At 42.1% G+C, this 14,343-nt stretch overlaps 1 protein-coding gene across 4 annotated transcripts in view; it reads left to right on the top strand.

Annotated features, from left to right (window-relative positions):
- Nucleotides 1-14,343, top strand: part of nbeal2 (neurobeachin-like 2) — a 76,465-nt gene that overhangs the window by 41,832 nt on the left and 20,290 nt on the right. For all 4 annotated transcript variants that reach the window (XM_081388430.1, XM_081388428.1, XM_081388431.1 and 1 more), the window contains 12 exons: nt 1-62; nt 164-314; nt 1,447-1,605; nt 1,729-1,888; nt 1,972-2,060; nt 3,156-3,851; nt 4,657-4,832; nt 6,084-6,240; nt 7,801-7,947; nt 8,713-9,030; nt 10,462-10,611; nt 10,823-10,980. The exon at nt 1-62 is cut by the window's left edge and continues 41 nt beyond it. In XM_081388430.1, coding sequence (XP_081244556.1) covers nt 1-62; nt 164-314; nt 1,447-1,605; nt 1,729-1,888; nt 1,972-2,060; nt 3,156-3,851; nt 4,657-4,832; nt 6,084-6,240; nt 7,801-7,947; nt 8,713-9,030; nt 10,462-10,611; nt 10,823-10,980 — 2,423 coding nt within the window. The remainder of the gene's footprint in view (nt 63-163; nt 315-1,446; nt 1,606-1,728; nt 1,889-1,971; nt 2,061-3,155; nt 3,852-4,656; nt 4,833-6,083; nt 6,241-7,800; nt 7,948-8,712; nt 9,031-10,461; nt 10,612-10,822; nt 10,981-14,343) is intronic.

Here is a 14,343-nt window from a genome sequence, read left to right as displayed (position 1 = left end):
CTAAAAACACGCAAGAGGTACGGTGTTCAATACATCCTGGACTCGATTCGGTCACACTACAGGTGCGTTCAGATTTAAATTGTACTATTATGATTTTGGTGATAGGTCCAAGTAAAAATTAAACGTATGTAAGATGTTTATACTTTTTTGGGGTATTCGACAGTGCGGAGAAGGATGGCAGTCCTCTGTCTGAAGAGAGGCGGACGGTGCAGATCTCTCTTTTCTCTCTGCTGAAGGACCTTCTGAAATCTCCCACTGCTGAGGAGCTGCACAGTGTACTAGCCTACGCTGCTATAGTGCAGGATGAGCAACAGGTGAACCACACTAGCTCTGTTTTAAAGTGTAGTGATCTGTAGCTGCCTTCAAAAGCAGTATACTAACTCCCATGGAAACTCATAAGAGACAGAAAAATAGCTGTTAGTAGTCAGACACTGGTAGGTTGACTTCCTGATAAGAGTAAATAGTGTCTGTTTGAGTCAGATCATTGTTTATTTGAGTATCTCAACCAGCTTGACACATTAGATCAACCAATTTTTGGGGCGGGACTATATTTGCCCAACCAATGGAATATATTTGGCCCTAGAATGCATAAAGAGGGTCAAATTGACTAAATAATATATGATTTGTAGATTTCTTCAATAAAAAATAATAGTGAATCTAATTCTGTATTATTCAAGTATAAAAGTATTTCTCAGAAATGTCAATTTCATAGGATCAGGAAAATATAACATTTTTGTATGACCACCACAGGTTTTCATAAATAATTGCTTGGCATGCCATAGATTGCACATTTATCATTAATTAAAACTAAAACCACAGAAAACATTTCCACTATTTAAAATAAATTAACATTAACTTAAATTAAATTAAATTAAATTAAGTATGGAAGTACAGCTAATTGTCAAGGCATCATTTCTCATTTTCATTTAAAGTTAAAGTACTAACATTAATAACTAAAACTAAATAAACTAAAAACTGAAGCTTAACAAATACTATACTGACATATTTTAAAAACAAAAACTAATAAAAATGTTACAAATTATTATTAAAAATTATTATTAAATATTATTAAAAATAATAACAACAAAATGACTAAAAGTTCAACTTGAATTAAAATTACTATAGAAAATAAAAAAATAAAATCTAATTGAATATATTGAGAAAAACTGTAATATGTTACTAAAATAACACTGACACAACATTTAGGTTTGTCACTGTCAATTTAATATTTTACTTTGGAAAAAGACAGAAAGGCATTACTGAACATTTTAAGACAAATTCTTATAATTTTATTACAGTGAAAAATAAAAATTAAAACAGAAACTTTTCTTTCAATTATTATTATTATTTTTTCATTTGTTATAATGGGAATATTCTGGTAGGACTAGAGCTCGCAGAGTCGTGACTGAATATTCTCTCTCTCTCTCTCTCTCTCTCTCTCTGTAGTTGATCAGTATTCTAGATGTGTTATACACTGTGTTGAGGAGTTCTCCTCATCCACGTGAGCAGGCTGTGACGGTTCTTCTGGATCGAGGGGTGGAGCAGCTCTACTGTCTGCTGCTCAAACACAACTATGGCGACGAGGCTCGTGAGAGATTATTCCGGGTGAGAAACACTTTAAATGGTGCAGAAATCATTGCAGTAAGGCATGTTTCGAGTCATTGTAATCATCACGATGAGATCAGTTTCTTTCAGTGTGATATTAACACGTCTTCTGCTCTTCCGTAGGTCATGTATAAAGTCCTGAAGAGTGAGCGTGTACCTGAGCGCAATAAACTGCGCATCAAACTTAAGGACTCCAGTTACCTTGGGCTGGTCTGCTCTTTTGGAGACGTCCCCATCACCATGACAACTGTGCGCTGTCTGTATGAGCAGGTGCTCGCCACAGGTAAACTGAAGAAAAGGTGGGCAGTAGTTTTCAACTTATGCTTCAGGTGTTGATTGGTCTGTTTTGTTGTCTGTTTTGTGCAGATCCCAATCCTAATTTTAGAGACCTGTTGGCAGTGGCGTATCTGTCCCATCGCGCCGACCTTAGTGTTCGACTAGATATTTGTCGTAAGGTGAGTGATTGCTGAACAAATAGCTAAAACCACCCTCAGCTGGTTGGCTGGTTTTGTCAGCCTGGTCATACTGTAGCTGGTTTTTGCAGGCTGGTTTAATAGGGGCTTTGACCACTTCTCTATCTGGTTCGTTTGGTCTTAGCTGGTCAGCCTGGAAGATCAGCTGCACAACCAGCTAACTTGACAGGGCTTGGAGACCAGCTTGATCAGCTTAATAATCAGTTTGTTTGTTTGTTTGTTTGTTTGTTTGTTTGTTTGTTTGTTTCCCAGCAGGATCAGGGAAAATTATTTTCTCTTTTAGTGAAATGAAAAGTATTAATGATAAGCTTACCCTTATGAGAATGTAACTATGGTTTTACTACACAAACCATAGTTTAACCATAGTATTTGTAGTAAAACTGTGGTTATACAAATGGTAATCAATCCGCTGAAAAAAAAAACATGGTTACTACACTATTACTATAATGAAACCATTGTTAATTTTTGTAAGGGTATTTTAAGAGGTGTTGTAGCTTTTCCCTTTCTTTGTGTTTGTCAGTTAGCCTTTGATTAGCAAACTTGCTAAGCCTACCACCTTAGCATAGCGATAACTGGTTAAGAAAAGCTCTTTTGATAATTTAGAACAATATATCATAATAATAACTAAGTACTTTCATGATCATGCATTACAAACCAAAATGGGATAAGATTGTGCTTTCAGTTAGCCTTTGTGGTTAACAAGTTTGCTAACTTGCTAACAGTTTTGCTTGTTACCTTACCTAAATTGGTTAAGAAAGGTTATTTTGATTAGCTAGAACAAGATATCACAAAAAAAAAAGCATAATTACCGTTTCAACATTTGACTCACTCTACAAATCATCTTATCAAGTTCACACCGCCAAACAAAACGAATCTCTCAGGTATTTCACAAGTTTTAATGGAAGATACAGTCCATCTGACAATATAGATTCCCTTGCAAAATACCACACAGTGACAGTGCATGTTTAAAACTGCAAAACCAAGCCTATTTCTAAACAGACACATACATACTCATCTAAATGACTAATTATTATATTAATTAATTAACATTTCTGTCTTCATCTTACATTCCTGTAGCTCTTCCACTTGATCTATTCTAATGAAGAGTATGTGAAGCAGCTCGCTCGTCAATCAGGCTGGCAGGATGTTCTCACCAAACTATACGTCAAAGAATCGTACGAGTCTCGCATTCGCAGCCAATCCACTTCTTTATCCAGCCCCACCAGCTCGCTGGACCCTGGTCTTTCCAGACCCGTCTTCCATCGTGAGGACAGCGTAATGGAGGACACTCGGCAGAACGTCTACATCTCCCTCACTCCCCGCCCTGAAGAGGAGTATGAGGAGGAAGAAGGAGAAACTCAGGATGTGTCCGAGGGCTACTCTGACCTCTCCCAGTCTCCCCCGTCAACCGAACAACTCAGGAACGGTTCCCTCCACTTCAAGCCATTTGACTCTGGAGAACAAAGCAGTCATTCGTCCTCCCTGTCCAACACCGTGGACATTCCATCATCGTCCCACTCCCGCCTGCTAGAGGAAGAGGAAAGTGTGTATCAGCCTCTCTCGCCCTTCAGCTCACCCTTTGAGTTGGAACTCCAAAAGGGACCTCAGACCCCTGTGGGTAGCCAGCCAGAGACCCCTTCTCCTCTGGAGCACAGTAAGACCTTCCCAGGCATGAGACCACGCAAGAGCTCCAGTCTGTCCAACGTTCTGGACGACACAAGCTATAGCACTGAACCACCTACAGACACCATCTCCAACACATCCAACCCACAGGTACATGCTGAACACCCTGGAGGTGTCTGAAATCACCCCCATACCCTATTTAAGGGGACAGCCATTTGCGCTGGAGTCCAAAACCATAGGGGACATTATCGAGTACACTCATTCAATCCCAGTTGCACTCTACTCAAAATCAAGTGTACAACAGATGTATACTCAACGCCTAGCTGCTAGACCCATGCAATGTGAGCTTCACACTGAATGAATATGGCATCTACAGCACTTCCGGCACACAAGTTGTCTGAATTCGCTCACTCATTTTCATTTGTTCATTCAGTGGACTATATTAGTAAAATAATGAAGGGAATAGTGAATAAAGGTTGACGGGGTAAATTCAGGATTTAGACGCTGAAATAACAGACAATATAGCAGGGTGTAATTATAGACCAAGTGAAAAGCAAAGTAAAAAGCATGATAAAAGTAAACCAAGTTACTTGTTCAGTGTTTAAAATTTGCAAAAAATCAAATAAAATAGTTGGATTGAAACCCAACAATTAAAGGATGTACCAGAGTGTAGGGAGCAGGATATCATGGACACTTGACCATGCTGGAAAAAACAGACTTGCTAGACAAGATTGGCCAGGCTGCAATATCAGCTTAAACAAGCTAAGGCCAGCAAACAACCTTTTTTTGAAGCTCTTTTGACATGGGCTAATAGGTAACCATCTTGCATCCACCCAGAACCCCTCCAGCAAACATAATAATGTGCTAATATCCATTCAGAACACACATGAGTCAAACTTTGTGATACTTTGATAGCTCTGATAGCTAAAAACGTGCCTCTTTATCCTCCCATTAGGCTCCAGAGGAGGAGTTGTGTAATTTGCTGACAAACATCGTATTCTCTGTGCTGTGGAGTGGCACTGAGGGGTCTGAGGATGTGATATGGAGAGAGAGGGGTCAGGTGTTCTCTGTCCTTACCAAGCTTGGCTCGTCCTGCCAACTGGTGCGGCCACCTGACGACATCAAACGCAGGTCAGAAACGTAGAACTTTAATGATTTTAATGTTACATTAACAATTCCTCTGTCCCAGAGAGCTAAAATGAAGACTGACGTTTTTTTTCAGACTGATTGAACTTTGAAGATTTAACCTTTTGAAACTGAATGAACAAAACCCTATCACAGAGTATTTAAATTTAGCATCTGATACCTCAAGTATCAGGCTTGATTTTGTAATGTAGCATGGCTGAGAAAACTGTCAAATACTTGAATTAATCTTAGACACTTGGGGATGGGCTTTTTTTTACTTGGACCAATAAGCAAAGCCATAACAACCGCACAGAACACCCTAGCAACCATACTATTGGTTGCACAGAAATGGGTATTTTTCTGTTTTATACATTGTAAAGCTTGTTTTAAAGAGGACCTATTATGCTTTTTTTACATTTTTATCTTTGTTTAGTGTGTAATGTTGCTGTTTGAGCATCCAAAGGGTGTTGTTCTCTATCTCTATAGCAGTAAGCACTGTTTCTGAGCTCGATTGTAATCTTTCGGGAACGTACATTTCACAATATTCCTCTTTATAATTATTCCCGTCCAAGGCATACGCAAAAAAAGGGGGACAAGGTTGAGTTGCGTTAGTAGTGTGTTAAAACTCATTTCTTAAACACTCTCAAAGCGGTTGACCAATCACAACACACCAGTCTAGCCGGCCAATCAGAGCACATTGCTCTTTTTTTAAGAGGGATTTCATAGACACAAGAGCTAAACTGGGAAGAGACACGTTAGAGACAGACTGAGAAGAGAGGTGCTGTGATAATGTACAATATGTGGGGTGGGGGGGGAATTAATAATTTTTTGAATATTCAAGCATGAAAACCTGTTCTAGCATACCTCAAAAACAAAATCAAGGCATTATATGGCCTCTTTAAGTTGCAAATGGCCCCTATTATAAGAACAACTACTGCAATTGAAATCCAGTAGAGATCAGAGGCTGAAGGGAGGTACCGTACATTAAAGCATTTTCTGGAATCCTTTGGTTCAGATGAGGGCAGGGCGGGGATCTCTGGAGGACACAAGTTCTTTGCGCTACTGGGCTGTTGCTTTTTTGGGTGTGGCTTCAGCATTGCATCAGCATAGAGCTGGTTTTTACTTTAAGTCTCAGGGCGTGCCTGTCTGATGACTTGTTCAAGACAAATTGTATTGTCTTTGTTTTGTGGCTGTGAACAAACATTATAAGCTGGTGGGGGTGGTACAGATGCCTCATGTGTGTTCTGTGTGTTGTAGTCTGTTGGAGATGATGCTGGAGTCGTCTCTGTCAGATTTGAGGGACTCTCAGGGCGTGTCTGTGCACCATGTGCCTTCTTTGCTTCGCCTCCTCAGACTGCTCCAGGACTTCCTATTCGCCGAGGGCACTGACAATCACACACTATGGAGTGAGAAGGTTAGGAATGGATTGATATATTCTTATACTCTGAGAATTGATTTTATAACTCACAGACTCTTATTCCAAAGCCAGAAGAGTCTGAAACAAGAAGTTGGAGTATATTCAGGATGTTTACACTACACACAAATCCAATTTGGCTTTTAAATCTGTTGGGGAAAATAATTGTATTTGGAAACGGATCATTAAGATCGTTGATGCATATTACAAAAAAAATGTGATTTTTAGATTTCAAAACACAGGATGAGTATGTCAGATATCATTTTTTTTTTTTTTTTTTACTAAACTACATAAATCTGGCTTGTCAATACTGCAAAAATTCAGATCTGCACAACATAACACTATTTAATCATTTGGGATCAGTACAATTTTTTTTATGTTTTTGAAAAGTCTTCGAAAGACTCACCAAGGCTTTTTTAAAATGTATTTTAAAGAAAATACAGTAAAAACAATAATATTGTGAAATATTATTACAATGTATTATAACTTTTTATATATGTTAAAATGTAATTTATTCCTGTGATGGCACAGCTGAATTTTCATTACTCCACTCTTCAGTGTTACATGATCCTTCAGAAATCATTCTAATATGTGACCCTGGATCACAAAACCAGTCTTATGTTGCACGGGTATATTTGTGGCAATAGCCAACAAAACATTGTATGGGTCAAAATTATAGATTTTTCTTTTATGTCAAAAATCATTAGGATATTAAGTAAAGATCATGTTCCATGAAGATATATTGTAAATTTCCCACCTTAAAAATATAAAACATTTATTTTTGTGAATGGATGCAGCACTATCGCCAATAGAAATGGACAACTTTAAAGGCGATTTTCTCAATATTCCGATTTTTTTGCACCCTCAGATTCCAGATTTTCAAATAGTTGTTTCTCGGACAAATATTGTCCTATCCTAATAAACCATACATCAATGGAAAGATTGTGTATTCAGCTTTCAGATGATGTATAAATCTCAATTTTAGAAAAAATACACATAAGACTGGTTTTGTGGTCCAGGGTCACATATGCGGATTTGAAGCTCAAGAAACATTTATTATTATTATTATGATTATGATTATTATTATTATTATTATTATTATTATCAATGTTGAAAATAGTTGTACTGTTTAATATTTTTATGGAAATGTTTTTTTTTTTGATGAATAGAAAGTTCAAAAGAACAGCATTTATTTGAAATATGAATATATTAACATTGTAAATATAATAAAAAAAAAACATTACTGTCACTTTCAATCAATTCAGTGTGTCATTAGTGCTGAATAAAAGTATTAATTGCTTATTTAAAAAAATAATATTATCACCACTTAATCTTTGACCCCAAACTTTTGAACGTATTACACACAACTTGTAAGGATCTGGGTAGTGAGACAATATGAGCACACTATCCCACTCACATAGAATCTCATATGTACTGTATAATCATATATGTAATATAAATAATTAGTTTTAAGGAAACTTTCTTCTGGTGTTGCTTTTTTACTGTAAACAACGTGTTCATTTTTGAATGACTATAAGAGTGTGTCTATATTCGTGGCAGATCTTTGAAGGGGTGGTAAATCTGCTGGACAGGCTGCAAGCGTGGCACACGACCCCCGGGTCAGCCGGGTCTGCTGAGCTCAAAGAGATGTCTCTGATTGGCCTGCGTATCATCACTGGATACATTCAGCAGCAGCAGAACCCACAGGTACACACATACACACTCGTCTTACTAGATAAACCAGGGATTCCAGGGTTGTTTTATAAAATTCTTGTTCTTTGACATTTACCAATTTGGTTTTATTAGCTGATTATGTGGGATGAACTGAATGATTATTATGACAGTGTCAAACAAAACTAAATAAAATAAATGATTGTGTTGAAATAGCACACTTGTTATACTCCCTTCCTCAGGTGGAGTGTTAAAACACACACACATTTTCCATGGACATGTTCAGAATTATTAGATAGAGCTTTTTTTTTGTAAGTAGCTTTACTTCATTCCAATGGAGAGCAGATGTCCATATATGGAGAAGTGTGGGTTTTTTTTTATCGTTCTCCTCCAGACTTACTCAAACCCATCCCACACTCAAATTAGATCATATCAACTGACTGAGGAACTGAATTACTGTTGGGCAGTTCAGGAAAACATGTGCCTGCCTCATGGCTTCTTTCAGTCTGCTGTTCATCAGGTTGTCTGCTTATACAGCATTAAGCTTGTAAATATTCCCTTTAGTATAATGTGCCTTAATTAAAAAAATTGGTTGTTTGTGAAAAAAGACTCTTAATTTGGTAGGGTCCGACTTTGAAAAAACACTTTAATTTTCGTATAACATGTTGCAGCATCACGTCTTTTCACAATACTCAATATCAACATAAAAGCCTAATGTTGACAGGAAAAAAGACAATACACACAGACAACCCCAAAATCATGACAGTAACATGTAATATCTGCTATTTTTTCTCTCCTTAGGTGTGTGAGATGGCCTGTTTAAAGCTTCATAGCCTGCTGCAAACTGTGCTATGTCTGTCCTGGGAGGAGGTGTGTTTTCTGCTGGGTCGTCTTGGCGCACCACTTTGGCCAGCAAACTCTGGTTCAGACCCAGGCGCTGAGGTTTTGCTGAGCCCGCTGGTGCCCATCGTCCGAACGCTTTTGGACCAGCATGCGGAACGCACCACCCTTCAGAATCTGCTCCCCAACCTCCCCGCCACCAACGGCAGCCCCTCCTTCGCCCAGGACCTCCAGAACTACTGCAGCACTGCTGAGTGGCAGCAGTTCTTCCAGAACCACGTCAGTACAGCCCCATCTTCCTCAAACACACACACACACAGCCTAGCAGACACACAGTTGGACTGTTTACCTTACGATAAGCTGGCAGCTTCTCCGTGTCAGTATATGTTACCACAAACCTTTTTTGTTTTACCTTTTTTGGATGCAGAACGACAAGAATAAGTCTCATTCTCAGTCAAACACGAGATAAGCTCAGTCGTGAAGGATTAAAGCACTTTTTTTCGTTGAAATAACTCATACCCTCGTTCACATCTGTTGCATATTATGTAATCACCTTGGATTCATTTAAGTTCACCTAAAGCTGTTCGACTGGTTTCAGAGCTGTAGACCCCTCTCTCTAAAACAGTGAATAACTTACTCGGTGGACGTGTGTTTGTTTTAGCATGAGGGCACTTTGACGGTTAATCCGCTTCCATTGTAGTGATGAACTCTTTATTTAGACCCTTTTGTTCATCCAATGCCAAAACAAGATAGAAAAATTCTGATTTATTCGCCTCATCTCACAAATCCAAAACAAACCATGCGTTTAAATGAAACAGACATCACGGCAGAGTGACCTAGAGAAGATTTATGAGGGCTGGAGTGTGACTGTGTGTGGTTATAAATCTACCCTGTTTAGACTGTTCGTGTATACAAATCACAAGGTATATTACTATGCCTTAAATCGGGACATAAACCAGGTTTTACACTATTCCCAAATATATATATCTAGGTGAGTGGAGGTGAAGAGAGAGAGTTTTGATTGTTCAGCATTAAAATGTGTCATGTTCATTAACTTAAAGTTAAAGTTGATACAGTACAATACATTTTCAGTATGAATGAAAGAAGCAAAATATCGACAACAGTAATATGATTGTAGATGATCAGTAATCATTATTATTTTAATTATATTATTAATGTTTACAATTTATTTAAAATGATCAAGTATTTTAATATTTGTAAATTGCATACATTTATAATATAAATAAAATAAATATTTTATTCAAATTATTGTATGCATTATTTATGTAATTATATTGAATTATATAAAAAAATTACAAATTGTAATTATTTTAAGTACATTGTATACATTTATGAAATAGTGATTATTTAAAGTTATTTTATGCATTAATTTATTATATTATATTATTTGTACTTTTAACAATTTTTGCAATTTGTCAAAATATTTTAATCATTTTAAATGAATTGTAAGCATTTATAATATTTTCAAATTTTAAGGATTAATTTGTACTATTATTATATTATATTTTTTCCAAACAATTCTACAAAAATGAAATTTACACATTAATATATATTTCTGATGTGTGGTCACAGATGTGCCAGTATTAGCTGCTTTACAGTAACTTCAAACATGGCTCATTCCATCAAATTTTAGTGCAGAAAACACCATTTTAAACCATGTGACATGTTTTTCATAATATATGCCTGTAGGTGGAGCCCACAATGCAGCAGTATGAGCTAGACACTTTTGGAAAGAGTCACGACCTGATGTCCAACTTTTGGAATTCCTGCTTTGATGACCTCATGAGCACTGCGCAGAGAAGAGACAAGGACCGTTCTGACTGCAAAGCCAAGTTTCAGGTGTCTGCTAACCCCAGTTATTCCAATACAGAAGGAATATGTTAGGCTGGTAAAGAGAGGATTGCTGGTTTGATCCATACATTGAGCAAACCTTGAGTGCTTACTACTTGGGAATACTGGGATTATTTATTACACATCCCAAACCCTGAAACATAAGTGTTTATGATAGATGAGTTAATAACATGGACTGTTTGTGCTCTTCTCTTTCCAGGAGCTCATCATTGACCCGTACCTAAAACGAGTGCGCACAGAAAACAGCCGCTACCACAGTGTGCAGAAGATGATTAACGGCCAGCAGGCGGTGGTGTGGAGGCACTGGAAATCACTGCGTAGATTACTGAGCAGTGAGAGAGGAGCATGGGCTCTCAGGTCTGCATGCGCTAAACCTTTCTGATGCTTAGTGAATATGATGCATTGAAGTATTTTTTTTATTTTACTTCTCATTTATAGATATTTATGTATGTAGTATACACAGCAGTTCAGTCATGAAACTCTAGATGGCGCAAGCTGATCGGTCGATATCTTGTCCAGTTTATGGGGTTTCCCGTGCCCGACAGGCATGCTAGTCATTTGTCAGTCTTGCTTCTCCGTGTTCACGTTGTCTTCGGGTCATTTTGACCCGGGGAAGATTAATAGTTAAGACTAGTTAATGTTATTGCATTGGACTGAAACTTGGTGACTTTGTTCGCACCTTGTTATACTTATGGTGTTACCGGTCAAAAATGACCTGCCTACAAAAAATTGCTTATAAATCTCTCATTATACTATTGTCAGGGTTTTACAGAGGATGCAGACAAGATGGTAAGGTTAATAGTTTATTTTCAGGGAGTGTGGAGATGCAGACAGATGGTGAGTAACAGAAACACAGAATAACAGTGGATGCTTAGCTGGTTGGTAATGTCCTTGTCTTTCTTTCTCTTTGCAGATGATGTCGGGCTGAAGGCAGAACAGGATGGCAGGCAGGACGGATTGGAGAGGATGAAATGACAGGTAGGAATCCAGGTAAGTGTTCGGAAGTCTGTGGGTCATGTGAACATCGACGAGACCAGACAAGGAGTGAAGGGAGAGTGCTGAATATAAAGGGTGGTTAATGAGGGAGTGCAGGTGATGATGATTGGTGATTGGGTGAGTGAGTGCAGGTGTGCGCCATGGAGGATTCTGGGGAATGAAGTGCACACACAGATGAAGGCTGAAGAACGTGACCGTGACATTACTCCCCCCTCCCGTAAGGCGCGTCCCGCGCCGAAGAAGGCAGCATACGGGAGGGGGGGTGGGCACCCTGGAGTCCGTGACGGGAAGGTGGAGCAGGTTCAGGAGTACGGACTCCAGGATGGTGGCAGGACAGACAGAGGAGGTGATCAGGACGGTGCAGGCTGAGCAGGGAACCAAGGTGAAGCAGACTGATCAGGGGACCATGGTGATACAGGCTGAGCAGGGGACCATGGCGGTAAGGACCTTTCTGGTGGCCATGGCGGTGCGGACCCTTCGGGTGGCCATGGCGGAGAGGACTCTTCGGGTGGCCATGGCGGTGAGGACCCTTCGGGTGGCCATGGCGGAGAAGAACCTTCGGGTGGCCATGGCGGAGAAGACCCTTCGGGTGGCCACGGCGGTGAGGACCCTTCAGGTGGCCATGGCGGAGACGACTGATAGCCCCCCCCCCAAAATTCCTTTGGGGAAATATCAGGCTTTAACACTGGACTGGAAGAGGCAGGGGGCGAAAGCGGCTCTGGGCTGGACAGGACCAGTGATGAAGGCGGCTCTGGACTGGACAGGACCAGCGGCGAAGAGGACTCTGAGCTGGACAAGACCAGCGGCGAAGAGGGCTTGGAGCTGGACTGGTCCAGCGGCGAGGAGGGCTCTGAGCTGGACAGGACCAGCGGCGAGGAGGGCTCTGAGCTGGGCGGAACCAGCGGCGAAGAGGGCTGTGAGCTGGGCGGAACCAGCGGCGAAGAGGGCTCTGAGCTGGGCAGCGATGAGGGCTCTGAGCTGGGCAGCGATGAGGGCTCTGAGCTGGGCAGCGATGAGGGCTCTGAGCTGGGCAGCGATGAGGGCTCTGTGCTGGGCAGCGATGAGGGCTCTGTGCTGGGCAGCGATGAGGGCTCGGTGCTGGGCAGCGATGAGGGCTCGGTGCTGGGCAGCGATGAGGGCTCGGTGCTGGGCAGCGATGAGGGCTCGGTGCTGGGCAGCGATGAGGGCTCGGTGCTGGGCAGCGATGAGGGCTCGGTGCTGGGCAGCGATGAGGGCTCGGTGCTGGGCAGCGATGAGGGCTCGGTGCTGGGCAGCGATGAGGGCTCGGTGCTGGGCAAGACCAGCGGTGAAGAGGGCTCTGTACTGGACGGAACCAGCGGTGAAGGGGGCTCAGTGCTGGACGGGACCAGCGGTGAAGAGGGCTCTGTGCTGGACGGGACCAGCGGTGAAGAGGGCTCTGTGCTGGACGGGACCAGCGGTGAAGAGGGCTCTGTGCTGGACGGGACCAGCGGTGAAGGCTCTGTGCTAGGCTCTGTGCTGGACGGGACCAGCGGTGAAAAGGGCTTTGTGCTGGACGGGACCAGCGATGAGGGCTTTGAAAACTCTGGCTCTGGCTCGGGGAGAACGACGCTCACTGGCTCTGGCGGGCAGGCGACTGGCTCTGGCTCTGGCGGGCAGGCGACTGGCTCTGGCGGGCAGGCGACTGGCTCTGGCTCTGGCGGGCAGGCGACTGGCTCTGGCTCTGGCGGGCAGGCGACTGGCTCTGGCTCTGGCTCTGGCGGGCAGGCGACTGGCTCTGGCTCTGGCGGGCAGGCGACTGGCTCTGGCGGGCAGGCGACTGGCTCTGGCTCTGGCGGGCAGGCGACGCTGACAGTCACAGGCGCGGCGGGCATGACGCTCATAGACTCAGGGGCGGCGGGCACGACGCCTACTGCCTTGGTCTCGGCAGCTCTGGCGTGAAGTGCGGGCTCGGCTGGACTGGCGTGAAGTGCAGGCTCGGCTGGACTGGCGTCAAATGCAGGCTCGCTAGTGCTGGTGACTGAATTCCGGATGATGATGGGTGGCGTGGTGAAGATGGCTGGAGATGGTGGTTGAGTGGCGATGTCCTCAACCTCACCTACGGTGAACCTTGAGCCACTCAACCACAACACATGATCTAGATACTGGGCAAATGAGCCTGGGATTGCCTCCGCTGGAGCTTGCTGGTACAGATGGTTATCCAGTCCGCCCCAAAATACTGTTTTTAGGACATCATCTGTCCAGCTTACCCCAACAGAAAGCTCCAGAAAGCCGGCGACATATTCCTCGATTGAGCAGCCATCTTGAAAACAATGAATCAGACGATCAGCTGGGGTTAGGGTGAAGTGAGCAACTTCCATGCTTCGTGTGGTCTGGTCTTCTGTCAGGGTTTTACAGAGGATGCAGACAAGATGGTAAGGTTAATAGTTTATTTTCAGGGAGTGTGGAGATGCAGACAGATGGTGAGTAACAGAAACACAGAATAACAGTGGATGCTTAGCTGGTTGGTAATGTCCTTGTCTTTCTTTCTCTTTGCAGATGATGTCGGGCTGAAGGCAGAACAGGATGGCAGGCAGGACGGATTGGAGAGGATGAAATGACAGGTAGGAATCCAGGTAAGTGTTCGGAAGTCTGTGGGTCATGTGAACATCGACGAGACCAGACAAGGAGTGAAGGGAGAGTGCTGAATATAAAGGGTGGTTAATGAGGGAGTGCAGGTGATGATGATTGGTGATTGGGTGAGTG

Source organism: Scardinius erythrophthalmus, assembly GCF_964197995.2.
Source record: "Scardinius erythrophthalmus genome assembly, chromosome: 16".
Classification (NCBI taxonomy): Eukaryota; Metazoa; Chordata; class Actinopteri; order Cypriniformes; family Leuciscidae; genus Scardinius; species Scardinius erythrophthalmus.
This window is presented reverse-complemented; position numbering and strand designations above follow the sequence as displayed.